Source organism: Mirounga leonina, unplaced genomic scaffold (assembly GCF_011800145.1).
Source record: "Mirounga leonina isolate KUSES-001 unplaced genomic scaffold, KU_Mleo_1.0 Mir_84, whole genome shotgun sequence".
NCBI lineage: Eukaryota > Metazoa > Chordata > Mammalia > Carnivora > Phocidae > Mirounga > Mirounga leonina.
This window is the reverse complement of record NW_023270827.1, coordinates 372,811-397,877: the sequence shown is the minus strand read 5'-3', so window position 1 is coordinate 397,877 and position 25,067 is coordinate 372,811. Positions and strand designations below refer to the sequence as shown.

At 35.7% G+C, this 25,067-nt stretch overlaps 1 protein-coding gene and 1 non-coding gene across 8 annotated transcripts in view; both read right to left on the bottom strand.

Moving 5' to 3' along the window:
* The window catches only part of LOC118002882 (ral GTPase-activating protein subunit alpha-1), a 251,636-nt gene that overhangs the window by 184,710 nt on the left and 41,859 nt on the right, over window positions 1-25,067 (bottom strand). For all 7 annotated transcript variants that reach the window (XM_034993496.1, XM_034993497.1, XM_034993493.1 and 4 more), the window contains exons 4-10: window positions 23,502-23,559; window positions 18,353-18,396; window positions 16,830-17,007; window positions 15,252-15,367; window positions 11,975-12,113; window positions 10,681-10,889; window positions 8,324-8,563 (exon numbers count right to left, since the gene is read on the bottom strand). In XM_034993496.1, the coding sequence (XP_034849387.1) occupies window positions 8,324-8,563; window positions 10,681-10,889; window positions 11,975-12,113; window positions 15,252-15,367; window positions 16,830-17,007; window positions 18,353-18,396; window positions 23,502-23,559 (984 nt within the window). The remainder of the gene's footprint in view (window positions 1-8,323; window positions 8,564-10,680; window positions 10,890-11,974; window positions 12,114-15,251; window positions 15,368-16,829; window positions 17,008-18,352; window positions 18,397-23,501; window positions 23,560-25,067) is intronic.
* On the bottom strand, window positions 7,342-7,449 carry LOC118002898. Its single transcript, XR_004677204.1, has one exon. It is a non-coding gene; the product is annotated as a U6 spliceosomal RNA (small nuclear RNA).

The window sequence follows — 25,067 nt, the reverse complement described above, 5'->3', positions numbered from 1 at the left end:
ATAAAGACGTACTTACTACGTGTGTGTCTGTGTGTGTGCATGTGCGTGCAGGTGCATCTGTCTTTGAGCGGGTGGGTGAAGGTGGTCATGGAAGACTTCTCTGGTGTAATCATATTTAAGTTGTGATCTAAAGGATGAGATGAGTAGCAGGTAAAAAAAAGAAGGGGAAACGGGTAGAGAGGAAAGAAAGGAAGGCTGAAGAACAAAAGTTAAGATAGGGAAAATAATAATTGTGAAAGCTATGAGAATGGAATTACTTGAGAAATGTTAGGTAAACATATTTCTACTAAACTTATTTACCTATAGAAAGACTTGTGCTCTAGCTGGGCCTGCTAAGGGCAAAGTCATTATATGGCCATATACCTGATAATTAATGGGGAGTATTTTTATCTATATTATATTGTGGAACATATGAACCTTCAAAATAAGGAAAGAAATATTTCACAAATTCTCAATTTTTGAAAATTTATCAGTAATACTAAGCAGGTAAAAAAGCTTTCCTATGACAATCTAATCTTAGAAACTGATCCCTTTTCAAAACATGAATGATTCATTGGTGTCATCATCCTAAAATTTATTTTTCCTTAAGTTTTGCCTTAAAAATCACTTTTTCTTAAAAGAGTTATTCATTTATTTTAGAGAATACAAGCAGGGGCAAAGGGCAGAAGGAAAGGGAGAGAGGGAATCTCAAGCAGGCTCCAGGCCCAGCACGGGTCTCAATCTCACAACCCCGAGATCATGACCTGAGCCAAAATCAAGAATCGGATGCTTAACTGACTGAGCCACCCAGGCACCCCTCAGGTCATGATCTCAGGGTCGCGGGATCAGGCCGCTCATTGGGCTCTGCTTGAGATCCCTCTCTCCCTTTCCCTCTACCCCTCAGCCCCCATCCCTCTCTAAACAAAATAAATAAAAATAATTATCAGAATAAAAACATCTCAGAGAACTTCAGTTCCCAGCAATATCATTTAAAGATATCCTAGAATATTCCTGCATAAAATATCTAAAAAAATACAATATACCTTATTAAATTAATGGCTCAGCTTGTAAGGCTATTCTGAGTCCAGAACAAAAGGTGAGTATTAATCCAGACAGGCAAGTGAGCAATGAAGCTGTTGGCTGCTTCCTTGGAGAGCCTACAGAGTATTGGCTTAAATAGCCACCTGTACAGACGGGAGAGACAGATCAGAGTCCTACATGTAAAACTGACACCAATGAAGGCTACAAACTCAAGGCAAGCTAGGAGGGAAGGCAAAAAACTCAACTCCAGAGAAGAGTCAGTGATGAAACTTGTCTACTGACTTGGGGTAGGGGAATACGAGGGAAGAATAGCCTTTCCTGCAAATTCATATTCTCAGGCTGGCCATCACATAACTTTGAGTACTGCAAAGCAGGAAGAATCATAAGCTGAAAATTCTGATTTCAAGTAAACCAAGACGGGGGTGCCTGGCTGGTTCATTTGGTAGAGCATGCAACTCTTGATCTCGGGGTCATGAATTCAAGCCCCACATTGGGCATAGAGCTTACTTAAAAATTTTTAAAATAAATAAATAAATAACGTAAACCAAGGTTGACAGGACCGCCAAATACCTGGAGAAGCAAGAGCAATTCCTCTCTGGAGGAACACAACTTTCAACCCAGGTTTCAAAGTAATTCCCACAAAAGTCCAAAGAAATCTAAGTCCATATCACAAAAATCCAAAACAAAAAAACAAGGGTAAATAAACAGAAACAACAAAAAGCCCAAACTGTAAAAACTTAAGTTAGTGGAATTAGTGGAATAAGGGCTATAAAATGAGTATTTTTAATATGTTTTAATTAAGAAAATGAAAATGAATATGAATAAAGAATGAATGAGCCACAGCAAAAAGTGGAAAAACCACCAAACGCAAATTTTAAAAATTAAAATATAAGGAGCATGATTAAAAACTCAATGACAGGGCGCCTGGGTGGCTCAGTTGGTTAAGCGACTGCCTTCGGCTCAGGTCATGATCCTGGAGTCCCTGGATCGAGTCCCACGTCGGGCTCCCTGCTCAGTAGGGAGTCTGCCTCTCTCTCTGACCCTACCCCCTCTCATGCTCTCTGTCTCATTCTCTCTCTCAAATAAATAAATAAAATCTTTAAAAAAATAAATAAATAAAATAAATAAAAAAATAAAAACTCAATGACAGGAGAACTGCTTCCAAGACTATGCTAGGTAACCCAACCAACCTTTTGATTGAAAAGACAAAATGGCAGATTAAAAGATAAATTTAATCTTAAATGCACTGATGAGCCAAAGAGCAGGAAAAAAATATTAAAAAATAAAAACCTATATGAAATCCAAACTCAGGTTTTACTGGGAGCAATAAAGCTGACTTTCACTTTGAGTGGCACCAATTACTTTGGTTTCCACTGACCTATTGTGGCAAAGCAGGGAGAACAACAGTAAAACTCTAAACAAAGTTGTATTTTCAAAGGAGTACATATTGTCAGTGCGATGCTGAGTTAAACAAACCCAACCCATTAAAAGTTAGTAAGGTAAACTGCCCATACCTAAATGGGGAAGAGATAACAATAGCAACAAAAATCTCCTCAGAGACATTAGAACTAAAAGCTAGCCGTAACAGAGGTTTATACTCTGTGTTCACATTATGTGGCTGGCTTGAACTTCAAATCAAGAATTCAGTTTAGGACGCCTGGGTGGCTCAGTTGGTTAAGCGACTGCCTTCGGCTCAGGTCATGATCCTGGAGTCCCTGGATCGAGTCCCGCATTGGGCTCCCTGTTCGGCAGGGAGTCTGCTTCTCCCTCTGACCCTTCCCCCTCTCATGTACTTGCTCTCTCTCATTCTCTCTCTCTCAAATAAATAAATAAAATCTTTAAAAAAAAAAAAAGAATTCAGTTTAATGAGAGGTTGGTAGTGTCTCTTTGCATTTAGAAGAAGCAAATGCAACTCCTCTCTGAAGGAATTAACCTTTAACCAACCAAATCAGCAAATAAAGTCATAAGATACAAAAGCTCAGAATCAAAATTCTAAATTTCTGAAATCACAAACTACTGTAAAAAACATTTAGAGAATAGAGCACCATGAGAAAGCATATATGGCAGAATCAGATCTACAAAGACCTCAGGAATATTATAATGATCAGTCAATATAAAATAACTATGCTTAGTATAAATAAAATATAAGAACAAGAGACAAAATTAAATTAAAATTAAAATTAAATTAAAATTAATTAAAAAGGAAGTACCCAGAATGTAGGACAGAGAGACTAAGAGATGGAAAATATGAACTTGAGATTAACAGACATGTATAAAGTGAAAAGGTCTAACATACATCTTGTCAAGAGTCCTGGAAAGACAAGAAAAAAATGGGACAGAGGCAATATTTAAAGAGATAATGGCTGAAATTTTTCCAGAATTGTCAAAATAATCCATTAATGAAGTATGCCTCAAATATCCCCTAAAGAATAAATAAAAGGAAATCCAGACCTGGACACACCACAGTAAAATGTAAAATGCCAAATACTAAAAAAAGATATAAAAAAGAGCCAGAGAAGGGGTGCCTGGGTGGTTCAGTCAGTTAAGCGTCTGCCTTCAGCTCAGGTCACAATCCCGGGGCCTGGAATTGAGCTCCCTGTCAGGCTCCCTGCTCAGCAGTGCTACTCGCCCTCCTTGTGCTCTCTCTCTCATGCACTCTCTCTCTCTCAAATAAATAATCTTTAAAAAAAAAAAAAAAAGAGGTGGAGAAAAGATAATTAACTTATTAGTTCAACTGCTGGTTGACATCTCAACAGCAACAATGTAAAGCAAAAAATGGTGGGAAAGTATCTGAGCATCTAAAATGTGCTGGGTGAAAATAATTGTCAATCTAGAAGTCTATGTCCAATGGAAAAAGTCTTTCAACAATAAAGACATTTTCAGACAGGGAAAAATTTGTAAGTATTTGATATCAATGGACATTAACAAAAAATTCTAAATGATGAACTTCATTCAAGCAGAGGAAAGTGATTCTAAATGAAAGATCTGAGACGGAAGACATCATAATCACAGAAAGTGATAAACCACATAACTAAATGTAAATCAACACTGAATGCACAAAACAATAATACTGGAGTTAAAACACAAACCTTCAAAATAGAACTGATTTGATAATAACTATATGTTAAGTGGGGTGGGGGGTGGAAATTAGAGTAATAAGGTTAAGCTCCTTATACTGATTAGAAAAAAGGTAAAAAAAAAAAAATAACTTTAGACCTTGGGAAGTGAAGTATATATGTTAAATTTATATAGTAATCACTAAGGAAAAAGGAATAATGTATAACGTTCGAACCAAGTGATAGGAAAAGGATACAAAATGAGAAAACATCAATTAAAAAGAAAGGAAAAAATAAGACAATAATGTAACAAAAGAAATACAGACATGGTAAAAAACAGAACAAAATATGACAGTATCAGTAAATCCAAAATATCAGTAATTATAATAAATACAATATTCCAGTTAAAAGACAAAGATTTTTCTTTTTATTCACAAGGAAGTTTAATAAAAGGCCGGCTCACCTTCCCACTCTATCTGATTGCCCTGCCCATCTTTTTTGCCAGCTCCCCTTGCTTGTGCTCACAGGTCTTTGTCCTTGGCCTTCTTCTCTTCACGACCTTCCTGTTTTTCCAGGCCGACCTCATTCACTTTTTTTTTTATTCCAGGAATTTATTTTTAGGAAATATTTATGCATGTACACAAAGATTTTATACATCAAGATACTCACTTCAGCATTGTATCTAATAGCAAAATTTTGGTAACTATCAATAGGTAATGGTTTCAATAACTGATGGGTGTCTATGTATTGGGATTGTACAGCAGCCATTAAAAACAATGTTGTAGAAGAATGGTTAGTCTTATTGGAAAATGTTCAGATCACATTAATAACACAAGCAGACCCCAAACAATATAAACAAAAAGAGTCTTTTAATAATGTATACATGTGCATGGATTTATAGAAAAAATACCTTGACACTAAATACAGTAAAATATAACTGGTTATTACTGCTTGGTTTTTGTTTTTTTTTTGACATCTTTTTTTTTATTATGTTATGTTAATCACCATACATTACATCATTAGTTTTTGATGTAGTGTTCCATGATTCATTGTTTGCGTATAACACCCAGTGCTCCGTTCAGTATGTGCCCTCTTTAATACCCATCACTAGGCTAACCCATCCCCCTCCCCCCTCCCCTCTAGAACCCTCAGTTTGTTTCTCAGAGTCCATAGTCTCCCACGGTTCGTCTCCCTGTCCGATTTCCCCCCCTTCATTCACTCTTATGGCTTCATGTACAACAGGTTTGCCAGTGACTTCCAAATCTGGATTACCAATCCCAACTTCCCTCTCCCAGAACCTTACATCCATCTCCCCATCGGATACCTTCACTTGGATATGCTCCAGGTGTCAGTTGGTTTAAAACTGACCTCATTACTTTTCCCCAAACCTTTGCCCCAAACCTGTTCCTTCTCTAGGATGCCCTTTCTTTAGTGAAGGTTCACACCATGCACCCAGTTGCCCAAGACAAAAATCCCAGTCAGCCTAGGTCCTCCATCCCCTTATATTCTATAGGTCATCAGATATTCCTTCAACAATTTATAAAAGACAAAGATTTTTAAAAATCAAACCATATTTACAAGAGACATGCAAAATCTAATGATATAAAAGGGTTAAAAATTAAAAGATTATTTTAAAAATACATGAGGCTAGTACTTTTTTTTTTTTTAATATGGGGCTTGATCTCATGAGATCAAGAGTCCCACACTCTACCCACTGAACCAGCCAGGCGCCCCAGATGCTAGTTCTTAATAAAAAGAGAGTGGTGTAAATCTACTAATAGTAAATAAAATAGACCCTAAGCAAAAATAATTTCCATAGATGAGAAGGGCCATAAATAAAATGTTTAATTCACATTGAGGTATAAAATTTTAAACTTGTATGTACTTAATTATCAATTATATAGCTTCAAAATATACAAAGAAAAATTTATGGAGATACAAAGGAAAAAACTGACAAATCACTGTCAGAGTATAAGATTTTAACACACCCCTCTCGTAACTGTGAGGTCAAGCTGACCAAAAACCTTAAGTAAGGATATAGAAAAGTTCAGGTTCTAATGATCACTGAACTCAACAGAGAAGCATACATTCTTTTCAATCATACAGGACATTTATGAAAACTGACTACAAACTGAACCATAAGTTTCAATACATTTTACACAACTAGGATTGTACAAACTATATTCTCTGTCCAAAAGAATCACATCAGGAATTTGTAAGAAAAAGGAAAATCAGGAAACTCTGTTTGGAAGATACAAATTGCTAAATAACTCATAGGTCAAAGAAGGTATTATCATGAAAATTAGAAAATACTTACAAGTGAGTAACAGCAAAAATGCTATATAACAAAATTTGTAGAATGTAGCTAAAATAGTACTGAGGGGTAAATTAATAGCCTCAAGAAAGTTCATATGAGAAAAATGTGAGACTAAAATTAATTAGCTAGTAAAAAAAAAAAAGAAATCAAGAAAAGTAGAAAGAAGGAAATAAAAGGAGCAAAAATTAACAAAAGAGGAAAACAAGTATAAAACAGAGAAGACTAATAGCCAAAAGCTCATTCTTGAAAAGACTAATAAAAATGACAAATCTCTAGCAAGAATCATCAAGGAAAAAAAAACAAGGAACAAATAAAAACTAACAGGAATGAAAAGGGGGAACAAGAATATAAATGCCTCAGGGGCGCCTGGGTGGCTCAGTTGGTTAAGCAACTGCCTTCGGCTCGGGTCATGATCCTGGAATCCCGGGATCGAGTCCCGCATCGGGCTCCCTGCTCAGCGGGGAGCCTGCTTCTCCCTCTGACCCTCCCCCCTCTCATGTACTCTCTCTCATTCTCGCTCTCTCAAATAAATAAATAAATCTTTAAAAAAAAAAAAAAGAATATAAATGCTTCAGAGATTAAAAGATTCTAAGAGAATGGAATGAACCTTTTGTCAAATTTGAAAACAAATGCAGTGAACAAATTCCTAGAAAAATAAACTTACACAAAGGGACTCAAGAACTCGAAAGCCCTAATGGTTCTAAAAGTTTGCTTTAAGTTCTCCCACATGTAAAGTTCTCCAACATTATTTGCCAAATATCTTTCCTTTCCCATTTGTCAAATATTCTATCAACACAAACCTTAAACTTGGCAACTAGAACCATTGTCAAAGCTGGAAAAGATGTTAAGGCAAATTTGTTTTTTTTTATTGTGATATTCACTTTATTGAGCTTGTAGGAAACTGAGTCTATTTGTATATAACTGTATACATTTTGTACTCATTAACACAAAAATATAGACCACTTCATGAATTTGCCGGTGGTCCCTGTGCAGGGGCCATGCTAACTTTCTTTGTCTCATTCCAATTTTTAGTATATGTGCTGCTGAAACAACCACAAGGCAAGTTTGTTTCTTTAACTTAGGTTAACAAAACTAATGCTGCGTCATGCTTTGTTTTACATATCAATAAACATGTGTACAAGGTGAAGATTTGCTTTGCCTAGACAGCTTCCTGGCATGTGAAGGCATGTGGTATAGAATAAACAGCACTGACATGGGAACCAGGATCTGGGAGTTTTAGTCCCAGATCTACCACTTACTTGCTGTGAGACTTGAATGATCCCCTTCAGCTATAAAACTCAATGATGTTTACCTGCAAGAGTTAAGTACCTTTGCTATTAAAAGCACATGATTGGTTTTCATAAGGCTTATTTTCCACAAAATTTCTATGTAATTGAGAATGTGCACTTACGAATTTCTAGCTATCTTTATGTGAAATAGTTTTTATTCTTTTTCTTTCTCTCCATTTCTTTATTTTAGTCCCCAAATATCTGCCTTAAGCAACTTTAACTTCAGAATGCCTTAGAGGACAAAACAGCCTCTGGAAGGAGAATAAAGGCAATGAAAACATTGCTTCTTCTATTCAAAAACCACTTTTTATTGATTATAGAGAATGGAAGATAAAATAATTTTACTGTAATTTACTAATGAAATGGTAAGAAGAAAAGTTTCAAACCATAAAGTGAGTAACTAAGAAAACTGCTCTAATAACAGAAGGAGTATGAGGGGAGGTGGACAGTTATTAAACTAAAATCATCATAAACTAAAAAATATAAATAGAAAATATTAAAGGATTAGTTTTAATTTTAAAAATTAAATATAAACTTTAAAAAAATTTTTATTAAAAATTTTGAAAAGCTGAAAGCCAGTATATTCAACATTAAAAACCAAAGTCTATACTACAAATTAAAATTACTGAGAGGTACTTTACCTGACGAAATATCTCTGTGACAAAGTTTACATTACTTCTTTTAGAAGAAAAAACTCTGCGAACTATTTCAATGTCTGTGAGATGTTCCTCATCAATACTGCAGAGACTGGATGAGCTAGGTTCTCGCTCCGTCAGAGTGCTTGTATTGGAATGAGACTGTTCTGGTTCTGTAGTTCTATCCGCTTTATCAGCATTATCATTTTTGTTTTCTTCTCTGGATACCAAACTAGCAGCTGCTCTCTACAATAAAAACAAAAGAGGGAGAATATCATAATCATTCAACTTGGTATTTTGCTTTCTAACAGCATTCCACAAATAACTTACACCGTTGTTTAAAATCGGGCATAGATTTCATTTAGAATCCATTCTAAATAATTAAGTAGCAATGCAAATAACTCAACATCTAAGTAATATAGTGATACTCACTAATCATCTATCCACCTATAATTTGATTTTAGAATGTTTGCAGTACAAACAAGTTATCAAAAAAACACAAAGGAATGGAAGAAAAGTTATGACAGAAGTAGAAAGGAAGCCAAAAGAAAATATAAGAAAACTCAAGAATGGGGCACCTGGCTGGCTCTGTCGGGACAGAGTGTGACTCTTGATCTTGGGGTTGTAAGTTTGAGCCCCACATTGACTGTAGCCATTACTTAAAAATAAAATCTTGAAAGAAAGAAAACTCAAGAGAACACTCTATATTCTCTTAAATGAATTTTCACCATCGGGCGCCTGGGTGGCTCAGTTGGGTTAAGCATCTGCCTTCGGCTCGGGTCATGATCCCAGCGTCCTGGGATTGAGCCCCGGCGTCCTGGGATCGAGCCCCGCATCGGGCTCCCTGATCTGCAGGAAGCCTCCTTCTCCCTCTTCTACTCCCCCTGCTTGTGTTCCCTCTCTTGCTGTGTCTCTGTCAAATAAATAAATAAAATCTTCAAAAAAAAAAAAAATGTCTGCCTTTGGCTCAGGTCATGATCCCAAGGTCCTGGGATTGAGTCCAAGTTGCACTCCCTGCTCAGCAGGGAGCCTGTTTCTCCCTTTCCTACTCCCCCTGCTTGTGTTCCCTCTCTCACTGTCTCTCTCTCTGTCAAATATATAAATAAAATCTTAAAAAAAAAAAAGAATTTTCACCATGACTGAAGATGAAGACAACCTAGGGATAAAGTAAAAGTCTTAAGGTTGGTGATGAGGAAATTATTACCATGGTATGATAGTAGTAGCTATTCCATGGTATAGCAAATTACTTTCTAGTAAGTTACTCAATTTTTGGTCTCAGTTTTGTCATCTATAAAACAAAAGGTTTTAAGTAAATGATTTCAAATATGCCTTCCCAATCAAAAACTCTGTGGTTTAATCGCATTAAGTTCTGGGATCATGAAAAATAGTTCTGCTTGAGAGTTTCTACACTTAATAATTATTTGTAGAGACCTTAGAATGAAGTTTTAGGGAAAACATACCCATAGCTGGCTACAAATAAAAGGTTAAAGGGAATATAAAAATTTTATATTTCCTGAATACTAATTAACTAAACACACACTTTATTCCCCCACTTAATTTGTAAAAGATCTAAGAAGTCATAACAAAAACACACAAAGTTTAAGATTTTTAAAAGTAAAGAAAGTCTGAGAAAAGGAAAATAAAAATTATTTAAAAATACTAGATTAGAGGTAAGTTCAGAAAAAACACACGTTGAGAAAAAAGAAAGTGATAAAAAAACAATGTGTGAAAAACAGGGAAACTGTTTAATAAAAAAATACCAGAAGTTTAAATATTAGTCCCGCCATTGTATAGCTGGGTATAATTTTATATCACATTTCTAGACTCAGTGCCCTTGCTGAAAAAAGGGAAAATGAGATGGGGACTTTTTTTTTTTTTTGAAAGATTTTATTTTTAAGTAATTTCTACACCCAGCATGGAGCTTGAACCCACAACCCACAAGATCAAGAGTTGCATGCTCCACCAACTAAGCCAGCCAGGCGCCCTGGGAGACAAGACTTTAAATCAGCATTCTGTGAATGCTCAGAAATCAAAAAAGAACTATGATTACAAATCATTTCCAACTGCAAGAACTTGTGTGTACCATTCAGAATATTTTTAGTACAGCACAGTTAACATAAAATACAGTAATAAATTAGAAGCTGAGACTCATACATGACTAGAATTATCTTCTATATCTTCCAAGTTTTTTTTATTAAGAAGCCTACTGATTCTATAATAATTGTTAAAATTTGGATTTACAAAATACATTTATACAAAGAAAATATTACCATCATTTAAGTTTGTTCTACATCTAAGGCAACTGAAATCCGTAGACACATCTCTTAAGCCATTTTTAAAGTTTGCCCTTTGTGGTGTATTACCTGAATATTCTTTGGCAAGACTTCACCTTCCATCCCAGGAATATGAGGTCCTGTATGGGGCTTTGGCTCAAGCCAGAAAGAAACCAGCCAACGAATGACAATAACACGAGCCTTAATGAAAGGTTCTTTTGTACAATAGATTGCTTCATTGGTTTCGGCATCCTTCTTTATCATAACATAATGTGGCTTTGGTCTCACCTGTGGGATATCTACAGAAAAATAAAAGGAAAACAAAAACCAAAATAAGAAAATTATTATGCTTAGCTAAATCTACATTTTTAAACATTTGAGATGTGATGATACCCTTGTGATGATACCCTTGTTTTAAAAGTAGATTTAAAATGACATTTTAAAATAATTTGCTAGATATTAACATGCAATCTAGAAGAGTGAACCATATATTGCTATAGGGAAACATGTCTTTTTGCAAAACATCACTAAAAGGCTCAGTGAATCCTGTCTAAGTACAGAAAGGCTTCCAGAGCCATTTAAAATTAATGAGAACTCACTTCAATTAACCTACGACTGAGATACAAATTTTGAATACAAAGTATGAGAATTTTTCCTTGATTTTTATAGCAAAAATATTTTTAAAGCAAATATTGTTCTCAATGGCAAAGATCTGCTACTCTAATTTAAGCCCTTTCTACAAGCCTTAATGATTATGCCTAAGTCTATTAGCTGCCTAAACTTGGCAAAGCTTAAAACAGGAACATCTTTCTGCAAAAAAAAAAAAAATTTCTACATACAAACTGCAGTGGCTTCTATATATGGAAGAGGTCTGCTTTTAAACCAAGATTTGTCAGAAAGGCTCTAGTTTCAAGGCTCAGCCATTTTGGCACAGCCACTAAATACTGGACAAGACATCATCAAAATATATGACAACGTCATTATTCATACAGAACTTGAATAAGACATACTAAATTGAATCCTTGGGGGACCTTAAAGAGGTCCCTTTTATTATACAATGGAGGGACTAAAATTTATAATATAGTTTAAGGATCATACCAAATAGCAGAAGTTTAATGTATAATATCAAATATTTATGGTGGGTTAATTTTTCCTATCAGTGAGATCCAGAGAAGACATTTTTTAAAAAAATCTCTTTACTCTCAATTAAACTTTCCTATTAGTAAAATTCTACTTTCTCTATGAATCATGGTATAGTATCTCTAAACAACCAATGCAAATATTAAATGTTGTCAGTTTTCTGCAGGTAACAAATGCCAACCTTACATTGAGGTATATTTTATTCTTACGTGTGACCTTTTAGAAAATTCCACAGACTACCTACCAAGTACAGGATGATATAAACTATTCTCCTTGCAGATGTTTGGGAAAATATAAGGCAAGTAATATTTCTTAAAATGTGAAAACAAAAATGAAAATCCCCTTTCTTGGTTTTCTTTGTTCTTCCATTCTAAACTTTTTACCTAAAAATAAAAAATACAATCAGAATCATTCCATGAGACAGAAACAATTATTAGCTATCATAAACAAGGTTGTAAAAGGTCACTTAGGCGATACACTAATCTGTTATACTCTAAAGATACAGAGCTAAATATATATATAAAGGACAAATAGCAAAAACTGGTATAATGCCATGTAAATGCATTATATATGTTAAATTACAAAAATCTTAGAAGTTAAAGTGTGATCTGAAAATTTTCAAAGTTGACCCAGACTTGGCTCTAATGACAAAGATACTAATGTTCTTTCCCCTTTTGCCCTGTCCTGAATAATTCAGCCTTAAAAGTCATACAAAATAGGCATATGTGAGTGGGAGTGGGGGAAAGAGTGAAAGCAGTGGCAGTCAAGTGCAGATAATTAGAGCCTAACGACAAAATGCAGGGCATCCATGAAGGGGATGTAGCAGAGGCGGCAGCCCAGTGGAGACTTAGAGCCCAAGAGGGGTGAGGACAGTGTCCATGGAGTAAGGGGGTGGGGGATAAGAGGGAAAGAGCAGTAAAATATAGGGTGTGATAATTCCAGTAGGGTGAAGAAGATAGCTAAGTAGGGGGATGGCAAAGGCCCAGAGTAGGCTTCATTGAGATACCACTATACATTATTCACTATTTTTTTCTAAGATTTTATTTATTTATTTGAGAGGGAGAGCGTGAGCACGCACACGAGCAGGGAGGAGAGGGAGAAGCAGGTTCCCTGCGAGCAGGGAGCCCAACATGGGGTGCTCAATCCTATAACCCTGAGATCATGACCTGAGCCAAACATCAGGGTGATTCATACCAAGACCTCCATGGTGTCCCTCTCACTCCGAAAACAGCCGTCCTTGGCCCCGGCAATGCCACAAGTGGTCCCCTGCCAGCTTCTGCAGCCAGCCAGGCCCACCAGGCCTCCCACCAGGCCCCCTACCTCAGTCACCCCTGACCTCTGTAACTCACACTGACTTAGAGCTGGTGGGGAGTGGGAGGGACGTGGGGATGACCAAGTGGGGTTTTTCTAAGTTCTCTGATCTCTGGGCTTGAGCAATTCGTAAAGGAAAGACAGGGTGTGGGGTTAAGTACTTAATTGGAGATGAGTGGGTTCACCTCTCTTCTTGCCCCTTCTTGGAATATAGGGCTCCTCTCATTTCTCTGGACCCCTAATTCCTGCTTCTTTCTTTGAAGGTACTGAGTGAGATGAAGTTTTGGGGTGGGTGGCCTCCTACACACTCTTTATTCTTTTGTTTCTCTATTTGGGGGGTTGGAGGTGGGAAGTTAGTCCCCAGGAGGGACAAGGGACATTTTTACATTTTGGAGCTAGTCACTGGGAGTACAGGAGGGGTGGTGGTGGGAGATCAGGTTTATGTATATGTACTATCTTCTTTTTTATTATTAAACAACTTGGAGGGAGTTGAAAAAAAAAATGGGGGGGTGCCTGGGTGGTTCAGTCAGTTAAGCGTCTGCCTTCAGCTCAGGTCATGATCCCGGGGTCCTGGGATTGAGCCAGGACTGACTGAGCCACCTAACAGGTGCCCCTACATTACTCACTTTAGAATAACTAAAATTACATACTGACCATACCAACTGTTGGTGACGATGTGAAGCAACTTTTAAGCTTCAAAGATTGCTGGTGGAATGTAAAAAGGTACAACCATTTGGAAAACAGCTTGGCAGTGCCTTAAACAAGTCAATATGTACCTACTCTACAACCCAGCTATTCCACTACTAGGTATTTACCCACGAGAAAAAATTTTATGTCCACATAAGGACTAGTTTATCAATATTCACAGCCGTTATATCTGTAATAGCTAAAAACTGGAAACAACTAATATCACCATCAACAGGTGACTGAATAACAAAGCATGTTATATCCATACAATGAAAAGTTACTCAGCAATAAAAAGAACCAAACTATTGATACACAACAATATGGATGATTTTCAAAAAAATTATGATAGAAAAAAGAAGCCAGACCAAAAAAAAAAGTATGTACCATATGATTCCATTTATATGAAAATAAGGAAAATGCAAACTGTAGTGACATAAATCAGATCAACAGTTGCCTGGGAATGAGGTAGTGGTTAGGAGTGGAAAAGGATGTATTACAAAGGCATGTGAGAACTTTTAGGGGAGACAGGTCATTATCTTGATTATGGTGACGGTTACATGGCTGTATACATGAAATAAATGTCATCAAATTGTATATTTCAAATATTGCAGTTTACTATATGTCAATTATATCTCAATAAACCAGCAAAACAATTTTAAAAATCTATATGAGGTATAAAAGTTGTTTTTTAAAAAAGAAAAACTGGTAATAATAATGACAGTAACAACTACCACCCACAGAGCACTTTGTGTCATGTATTTTTTTTTAGTACTTTTACTAATTATTTAACCCTCAAACACCAAAATAGGATAGGTATTATTTTTATGTCTATTTTAAGCCAGAGAGGTTAATTTACCAAAGGTGACACTATCAGTAAGATGTAGAATCAGATTTAAACCTTGGCAATCTCAATCAGGGTCCAAATTAACTTTCTAATGTTAGTTTCTGAGGCATAAGGAATTTCTGTGTTTGGAATAGTTACAAGAAATGTGTATATGCTAAGATTGTTTTCATCAACCAGGGCATGCACATTTCATATGTAGGGATGAACAGGTTACCTTACAAAAAATACATTCACCTAGAAATTTACAGAGTACAAACAGGTTAAAGTGTAAATTACATTCCTCCACCCAAAACCCCATTCTCAGCCTATCTCCCTACTGGCTGCCTCTTGGCAGGTTGATTCCTAAATCAAACAGTTACTACTTAAAGACCACAACCACTGATTATAAAGGAAAGGATTGGAAAGTAAACCCAACTGGCCCACAGAGGAAGGTATATACATAAAAGAGTCTACTTCAAGATTTTCTCTCTCTAGCTCCCCTTCTACGAGACTCATAATCCCGCCAATGATTTTTATTTCACGAAAGGCATACTAACATACATTTTCAAAAGTAAAAATTTGTCCTCCTTCAAGAAAATAAGCAAATATCTACTCCAACATAATAATGGTAAGAGAGAGAAAAATTAATTACCCACACAAAGATGGTAAGAGGGGTGATATCAAAGAGGATAACACATACCTGAATTACTATGTATTTTAAAAGTGCTTCAAGAAAATAGCTTGTGAGATCTTCTTGACCTTTGTCTCCTGATTGTGGAGGGACAAGAGGAGTGATTTCCTCTATAGTGACTTGAGCTATACAGAGACAAAAGTTTAGTATAATCAGAAAACAAATTTAACAATGAAATAATGTGATCCAAATAAAATTTAACTGTAAGACATATATGCAATGAATACGCTTGAAAACGTTCTAATGATTGAACCTTGAAATAAATCTGAGATCATCCTAACAGCCCATCACAACAGCCATAAAGTTTAATAATCAGCTGTTTCATAACCCCTTGAGAGAATGTGACAGGGATGGATAGACAGATAACAAAGGGCTTAAGAGTGAATCTTACTTGGAAAAAAACTCATATTTTAAAATTTACATTGTGTGCCCATTACAAAAATTCCAGCCCATTACAAAAATTCCACAGTATGACGAGAAGCCTCAACAATAATGACCTTATTTATCAATTAAAGGACTTATTACTCTAGTAATGACCACTTTTACTGTTTAAGGTAGCTCCTTTATTCAAAGAATAAAATGATATTTCCCTCTCAAAAAGAAAGGATAGCATCTTAGTTCCTTGATTACAAAAGTCCGTGTATAAAATAAGAAACTTTTACATTTTCGAAAATGTTCCGATATTCAAAAACATTCATTATAATAAACGCAAATTCAAAAAAATTGACCAACAACTAGCTGAACTCTCTTAAATATTTCCTAAGCAGCACCTAGTTTGATATAGGCAGGTTCCTAAACCTGTTTCTTAGTAAATATTAGCCAAGTAATTAAGCTCACAAAAATAGATTTTGTTACAGTCCTCTTGGCACAAAGTAAAATACTCTTGTACTTCAATGTACATCCAAATTAACTCAAGGATACAAGACGACACATGAGAATTAGAAATAAAAGATAAATGTAAAATGGCTTCTATTAACCATGTGTTTCTGATGCTTGACACCAGAAGCCTTGCTGGCCAGGGAGAGAATGTCCCTCCCCAGCCAATTCCCAGAGATGGTAAAGATGGGCCAGAGAACATGCCTTCCATACACAAACCAACCAGTCCAGAGTCCACACCTCTACCCCTCTTCTACCCAGCTCTCACATTCAAGGCCACTATTCCCCTGACCTAATCACCCAGGTACGTGGGTGACAATGAGGGACAGCCCCTATGCACCTAAGCCTGCTGAAATTATCCAAACGAGCCAATCACAGGACTGCTCACACTGCCTCAAATGTTTCTACCTACAGAAATCACAATAAGGGCTCTTGCCTTTAATGCCCTACCCCTGACTGACCCTGGTACTTCCCCATGTGGCCACCCTTCCTGGTGTGGCATGCTCTCTCCCTTGGGAACTGTAACTATTTTTTTATGTCAATCATCTTCTGATCTGTTGGCCTCATCATAGGCAAAAAATAATAAAACCTAAATTTTATAACATGGCCTTGAATTACCGAGTTAATAAACATACGGACATTTTAAAAATACATTAATAAACTACACAGGAAATATTAAAATACTGATGGATAAGATCTCATGAATCTTACTTTCTTGAAGGTTGAGTGGAGGATTAATGAGATTATCTAAAGTTCGAGGTCCATGTTCAGATTGTAGTGCTGAAAATCCGGGAATTAAGCATGAAAACATCCAAAGCTGTTCTTTGCTACAGTTATTCTGAAGAGCTTGCAACCATAATAAGAAAAGACGAACACCTTCCCGTCTGATCTAAAATAAATAAAATGAAAAACAGTATATTTACTAATAAGGGAAATATTTTCTTACTTTTAAGGCCAAAATTCTCTAGATGATTAGAGAGTGTTACTTGGCAAAAGAGAGGAAGGACAGAAAGAGGTAAAGGAAAAAGGAGAAAAGGAAGAAGGAAAGAGGGAGGGAAGGAAAGAGGAAGGGCTACTATACCCATGTCATTTATTGAGCCCTCATTATTTGTAAATTTAAATTCACTGATTTTGAACAAATACAGAATAAATTTGGCCTCTAACTACTTACAGCCATAAGATAATCTTTATTCTCTAATTTCCATTGGTAAAAAGAAAAAAATCAGAAAATTATTTCCTTCTTGTTTACTTCCCTCTTTCCCAACACCACTGGTCTAATCCAAGAACCAAGAAGAAAGAGGGCAATAACTTTCCCTGTACAGTGACTTTGGTGGTAAAAGGTGGAATGGTTATGGGGATCTTGGTACCCTGCTAAATCAATGTTCTTGTTCTTAAAAAAGCTTACCACTCTCTGAAATTATGTCATCTACTTATTATTTGCTGCTAACCTGCAAAGCAGAAATTTTGACCGGTTACTATATTCTAAGTACCTAGAACAATACCCCATATACAGAAGACAACAAATATTTCAATCAATGCATAAATTCTCTCCCAGGAAGAAAACAGGAAAAGACAGAAAAACATTCAATCTCTGACAAGCAAAACACAAAGTTCTTCATTAAGCTAATCTCACTGGTAGCTTTGGAAACTGCCTTACCACAGCTTGGTAAATGGCCACTGTCAAAGCTGTTCAACAGCTGCCACCCTTACAGTTTAGAGAGATAACAAGAAAACAAACAATTAGGAAGGCTTATTCCTTTGTACTGCTATACCAAGCCTTGACACCAAAACCACCCACAATATGAAACTTTCACTTAACCTACAAGATGCTTTTGCACTGGGTAGCTTCTCTTACCAGAGCACAATGAGATAATGAAAAAGAAAAGAAATAAAATCAACTTTTTAATATAGATCCATCATTCTTCCCTACATCTAAGAATAGTTATAGTAATATAAAGAATAATTTGTAAATAATTTTTGTCTTCTGGGAACCAGAGAGCAAAGTATTTCTAGTGAATCACTCAATGCAGTGGCAAAAGTTTTTCAATAGCCTGGTCAACCCAGTATGTATTTTCACACATACTGAGTATGTTGCTATATTTTATTTTAAGTCAATTCACTTCAACTAAGTGAACTAAAGACAACTCACAATTCTTTAGAAAAAAAGTTGATGTAGGAAAAGTAGAACAAGAGACAGTTTTTTTAAAAGTCATAGAAAAAAAATATAATTATACCTTCAAGGAGTTTCCTGTGTGGAGTAGTTTCTTTAAAATTAATCCTGAAAAGGAAACACGATTTAAAATACTCATATTTTCTTAGTTGTTTCCAAATGTCAGAGTTCTCGGTCAGACTTGAAAACACTTTAAACAAGTCCTTGGCAACCTCCAAATTATTCTTGGTGACCCTGATATCCCTCTGGCCATAATCTTGGGACTAGAAGGGCATGTAGTCACCTTTTCAACACATGTTCTATTGGAATTAAACATGATTTAGTCTATTGAAACAAACCCTAATCCCAAAATTGCATTTACTACAACATTATCTCTGTGTATCTCTTACTTAAGATTAAGAATACAATTAAATACTTTCTGCATCACTAATACAAATAAAAACCACTGCAGGGAACTTCCATTTAGTTAACCACATGAACTTTATAATTCTAATATTTCCTAACAAACATTTTCATTGTACTTTCTTTTTCAGAATATTCAAAGCTATCTTTAATATTCCTTTTAAATTTATACAATTTTTCAACTCTATAATAAAATATTGAAATTACATTAACAAACATCCAGAGACCCGCCATTTGGTCTAAATAAATCTAAATACAGTCCCATGTTTCCTATAATTTCAAAATTTCATTTATTTACCTTATTTTTGATGTTTTATCTAACAAGTATCATTGAAGCCTCCTTTGAAACCATGTCAAATCATTCTCCTTCCTTCCCCAGAAAAAAACATTATCCAGATTTGTATTATTTCCAAAATATTTTTATATTAGGGTTATTATTTATAAATTAATAAAATATTTAGAATTGGTTTATATATTTAAAACCTTATGTCAGTAACAAGAATCTCTTCCATAGCTATTTATTCTAATCCTATTTTTTTATTCTTTCTAATAATATCAAGATCACACACATACAAAACACACACACACACACACACACACAGATCAAGCCTGGATTTTATTTGGTTAAGTTTCATTTGTCATACAAAAATAAGCTTTAATTTTTTTTTTTAATTTTATTTATTTGACATAGAGACAGAGAGGGAACACAAGCAGGGGGAGTAGGAGAGGGAGAGGCAGGCCTCTGACTGAGCAGGGAGCCCAATGCGGGGCTCGATCCCAGGACGCTGGGATCATGACCTGAGCTGAAGGCAGACGCTTAACCGTCTGAGCCACCCAGGCGCCCCAAGCTTTAATATTTCAAATAAAACTGTGTTGATTTATCTGCAATTCTCTACCTTATGTTTGCACAAATTCAATTTCTTAAAACAATACTATGTAAACCCCAGTCTTTAATCAGCTCCCCTAAAAAAATCTATGTATGCTAAACGCACTGTGGTATCGTGGACTGGATTCTGGAACAGAAAAAGAACATAAAACAGAATACCAAATCTGATTAAGTCTGAAGTTTGTTTTTTAAAACAAAAACCTTACATTTACATATGATATACAAAACAAGCCTTCCTGTAAGTTACTTTTTTTTTTTTGAGAGAGAGAGTGCATGTGCAAGAAAGCGGCGCAAGGGGCTGGGGGTGCTGCTCAATCCTAAGTAAGCTCCATGCTCAGCGCAGAGCCCCACTTGGGGCTCAAGCTCACGACCCTGAGATCATGACCTGAGCCGAAATCAAGAGTCAAACGCCCAAATGACTGAGCCATCCAAGGGCCCCCCTACCTAAGTAACTTTTCACAACCAACATTAGCTTCTGAAATTTATCTATAGTGATCTATATAGCTCTAATTAATTCACTTTAACTGCTGTGTACAATTCCATTCCATACTATTAATCTTATTTATGTTAGGACATTTGGTTTGTTTTCAAATTTTTGCTATTCCCAGGAATACTATAATAAAGGTCCTTGTCATAGCTATAAAAATAACTAACACCATACATAACTGTGAAAGAGTAACTGCTTTCTCCCACACATCAGGAATGATACAAGAGTGTCTGCTCTCACCACTTTCATTCAACACTATACTAGAGAAACAATAAGAAAGAAAGAAAGAAAGAAAGAAAGAGAGAGAGAGAAAGAAAAGAAAAGAAATTAAAGGTACCAGATTGGAAATAAAAAAGTAAAACTATCGGGGCGCCTGGGTGGCTCAGTCATTAAGCATCTGCCTTCGGCTCAGGTCATGATCCCAGGGTGCTGGGATCGAGCCCCGCATCGGGCTCCCTGCTCGGCGGGAAGCCTGTTTCTCCCTCTCCCACTCCGCCTGCTTGTGTTCCTGCTCTCGCTCTCTCTGTCAAATAAATAAATAAAATCTTTAAAAAAAAAGTAAAACTATCTTAAATTGCAGTTGACATGTTCCTATATTTAGAAAACTGAAAGGAATCTACAATAAAACGAATAGAATAAGTGAGGTATAATTAACTAGAAACAATATAAATGCCCATGAACTGGTGAGTAGATAAAACATGATACAGCCATATCATAGTACTCTATACAGCAATAAAAAGGAATGATAATACATGTTATAATATGGAAAACAAACAAAAAAATTATGCTAAGTGAAAGAAGCCAAATGCAAACTACTATAAATTATATGATTTCATTTATATGAAATGTCAAAAAAAGACATTTATTGAGCACAGAAAGCAGACTGTGGTGGTGGGAAAGGCACTAACTGTAAACGGGCTTGAAGGAATACTTCAGGGTGAGGCAATGTTCTAAAACTAGACAGTGGTGACTCTAAAGATTTGCTGAAAATCACTAAATTATTTACTTAAATAGATGAATTTTACACCTATATAAAATATAATTCAATAAAGCTACTTTTAGGGGCACCTGGGTGGCTCAGTCAGTTAAGCATCTCACTCTCTCTCTCTGTCAAATAAATAAATTTTAAAAATTCTTAAAAAAAAAAAAAAAGCTACTTTTAAAAAATCAACTAGATTCATTGATTTATTTTCCTTTATATATAAGACAAAAATGAAAGAAAACAGTCTTAGGATTTTTCTAGATGACAAAGAAAAATGACCACTTATGTGTCTTCTCAAAGTTAGACATTTACTGGACTATTATTAATCATGACAAGTAGAGAGCCTAAAGCTCTTCTGAAGATTTAAGGCTACATTCCTTAGAAGATACAATAAACTTTTGAAGTTCAGATGTCTCAAAAAAAACTTTCTTCATAAACAACCTTCAAAGACATTTTTATGATTATGAAACACAAAATAGGATTTCACTATTTTATTGAGTACCTTATCAAGTGCTTATTACTAATTCATATCTCTTCTGATATAAAACCTACTCAAATATTTTGCCAATTTAAAAATATTTGTCTTATCATCTTATTATCAAGTTGTAAGAGTTGCTTATATATAATGGGTATGTTATATTTAGTCTCAAACTTTATCCAAAAAGTTCATTCTAAAAGACTTTACTACTTAGGATTTTGGTTTTAGCCCCTGCATCAATATCCTTCCTAGATGTCCAGAGTTCCTTTTGTTTCTGGAATTAATTGGGAAGGCTTATCACTAAATTATTTACTTAAATAGATGAATTTTACCTATATAAATTATAATTCAATAAAGCTACTCTTAGGGGCACCTGGGTGGCTCAGTTGGTTAAGCGTCTGCCTTCGGCTCAGGTCATGGATCCCAGGATCCTGGGATCGAGCCCCACATTGGGCACCCTGCTCCATGGGAAGCCTGTTTCTCCCTCTCCCACTCCCCCTGCTTGTGTTCCCTCTCTCACTGTCTATGAGAAATAAATAAAACTTATAAAAGTTTTTGAAAACTTATAGTTTCAAAGCCCCACAAGAGACTTCTTTTTTGAAATAAAACACATTTTATTCATCTAACCATCAGTTAACAGACACTGGGTAATTTCCATCTTTTGGCTACTATGAAAAATGGTGCTATGAACATTAGAGTATACATTTCTATGCAGACATATGTTTTCCTTTCTCTTGGGTATGGTATATCTGGGTATGGAATTGCTGGGTCATAGAGGAGCTCTATGTTTAATATTCTGAGGAACTGCCAGACTGGTTCTCAAAGCAGCTGTGGCATTTTACATTCCCACCAACAATGTTCGAGGGTTCCAATTTCTCCACAGCCTCACCAATACTTGTTATTTTTTGGCTTATAGTCATCCTAGTAGATGTGAAGTGGTATCTCCTTAGAGTTGTGATCTGCATTTCCCTACTGACTAACGACGTTGCACATCTCTTCATGTACTTATTGGTCATTTGTATATCTTGGAGAAATGTCTATTCGAATCCTCTGCCCATTTATAAACTGTGTCCAAAAAGATTTCACTGGCTATAATGGATTAAAAAATGTGGGACCTAAGTAAAATCTATGACTTTCGTTTTTAAGAGAAACGAATACGTTTTACAAATGAATATAAGGCCTATAACATTCTAGTTCAACAATGTAGACAGGGTGGCCATCCACATATTCCCAATGAGAAGGGTCATGAGAATCATTAGCAATCAAAACTGCCATCACTGAGACACCCAAACCAAAGCCAACAATGCTTACCTGCAGACTCCCTTCTAACCACAGAGGGGGAAAATGTCTGAGAACAAGAGCTCAAGAGCCCTGTGGTGATATTGTTATTGTTATTAAGACCAGACTCCAAACCGGCAAGCACCTTGGCTTAGTTCCTGGAAACAGAAAGTCTGTGGTCTCCTCCCTACTTAGTCTCTGACAGTAATCCACAGCAGGGGTTTTTTTGCCCTTTTTCCTTTTTGGCTTCATTCCATGATCTAGAAAGCTCTCCTCTGGCCCTGCAAGCAAGAAAGTTAACTCTAGTTCCCCTCACTATTTTCTGTGGAGCAAACTACCGGATGACACCGCTTGCTTTCAAATCTGGAGCCCAAATATTCACTCTACCTGGCACTTTACATTTCTGATTCTGAGATGTTTATTTTGATGCTGAGCCTTTTATTTTTTTGGTTTTTTAGTTTTATCATTACTAAAGTAAAGGAACAGACAGATCAAAGAAATTTAATATGCCATTTTGATTGGAAATCCTTCATCTACATTTTTATCTCATACTCCCATTAAGGATAGTCCTATATTCTTTAATTTGTTTTTACTAAAACATAAACTAGAAATTCATTTCAAGTAATGACTAACCCACTACAGAGCATTTTCATATATTATCATTTATGTCAAATGTGAAATACATATTTAAATCACTTACCAATACTATGAAACTGCCATCGCTGATGAATTCTCTCTGGAAGAAGTTGTAAAATTTTCTAAAAATCAGTATGAATAAAACAAAGAATGAAAAGCAAGTAATGAGTCCACATTCTGTGCAATGTGAAAAATTAAACAAAGAGCTTATAATAAGCCTATAACAGTTTCTTATGTAAAAGACAGCATCACAAACACAAAATAGCATTTGAGTTAATCTGACAGTACTTGCACTATTTCAGCACTGACACATTGATCAGTATTTGAAAACACCAAAAACAAAACCCAACAAGCTATACTAACGAAGATTTGGAACAAGACATTAATGAAGTTTATCTTTTACAGTGATGTGGAAAGTAAGTATATTCCCCTTTATGGATTAAATAACGAACTCTAGGGGCACCTAGGTGGCTCAGTCATTAAGCGTCTGCCTTCGGCTCGGGTCATGATCCCAGGGTCCTGGGATCGAGTCCCACATCGGGCTCCCTGCTCCACGGGAAGCCTGCTTCTCCCTCTCCTGCTCCCCCTGCTTGTGTTCCCTCTCTCACTGTGTCTCTTTCTGTCAAATAAATAAATAAAATCTTAAATAAATAACGAACTCTAGCATATTTCAAAATGATCATTTACTATTCTTAGAATTTCCATATTGTGGGTATTACTGATAAGTTCTGAATCCTTTCAGATACTACTATTTGTGTGACATTTTGTCTCACTTTGAGTAGTTCTTCCTCCTGTTTTGATTTTCACAAAAATCACAGCAAATATTTGTACTGATTTGATTCATGTGAACCCAAAGGTACTTATATTTACGATGGCTATAGGTATAAGAACAATATTTAAAAATTCAGGATCCTTACAGTTAAACTAATACAGGTTTTCATTAATTGGAAGTAAACACTTTTTACATATAACACTTTCAAAATTTTACCTTAATTCCCTTTACAAATTTCTACTGTGTGAATTAATCTAGTTCAACAGCTGCCTTACTATGGTACTGAACTATGCTCCCAGTACTCATCCGCTTGCTGAATGAGTTTTGTGTGTGTGAGTTTGTTGTTACTGCTGCTCTTACTATACTGTTATACTTCAGAAATGCCATGAACCAAAGTGTTCATAAGGGCCAAACACTAGATATTTTTACATGTAATGGTATCTCATTAATCCTCAGAACCATCCTAAAGAGAGAGTTTATTAATCTCATTTAAAAAATGAGAAAATGGGTCAAGTAATGTGCTTAAATTAGAAAGTGGAAGAACTGATTCCAATCTTGATATGCTTAATTCCAAAATGTGTACTTTTATACTATTCTGCCCCAAAAGATAGTATGCATGTTTTACACCTATCTTCCACTTGATTTGATCTTATTAGTCCATCTCATACAAGAGAATGATGAGGAAATTTTACATGAATTAAACAAACTTCTTTACCATTGCCCTCTTCAAAGTTCTCTAGCCAACAATTGTGTAATTGTATTTATTTTGGTGTGGAAAGAGATAAAATTAGAAGTTGAAAAGATAAGTCTGTAAACTACTCAGAAACATTCCTGGGGCGCCTGGGTGGCTCAGTCGTT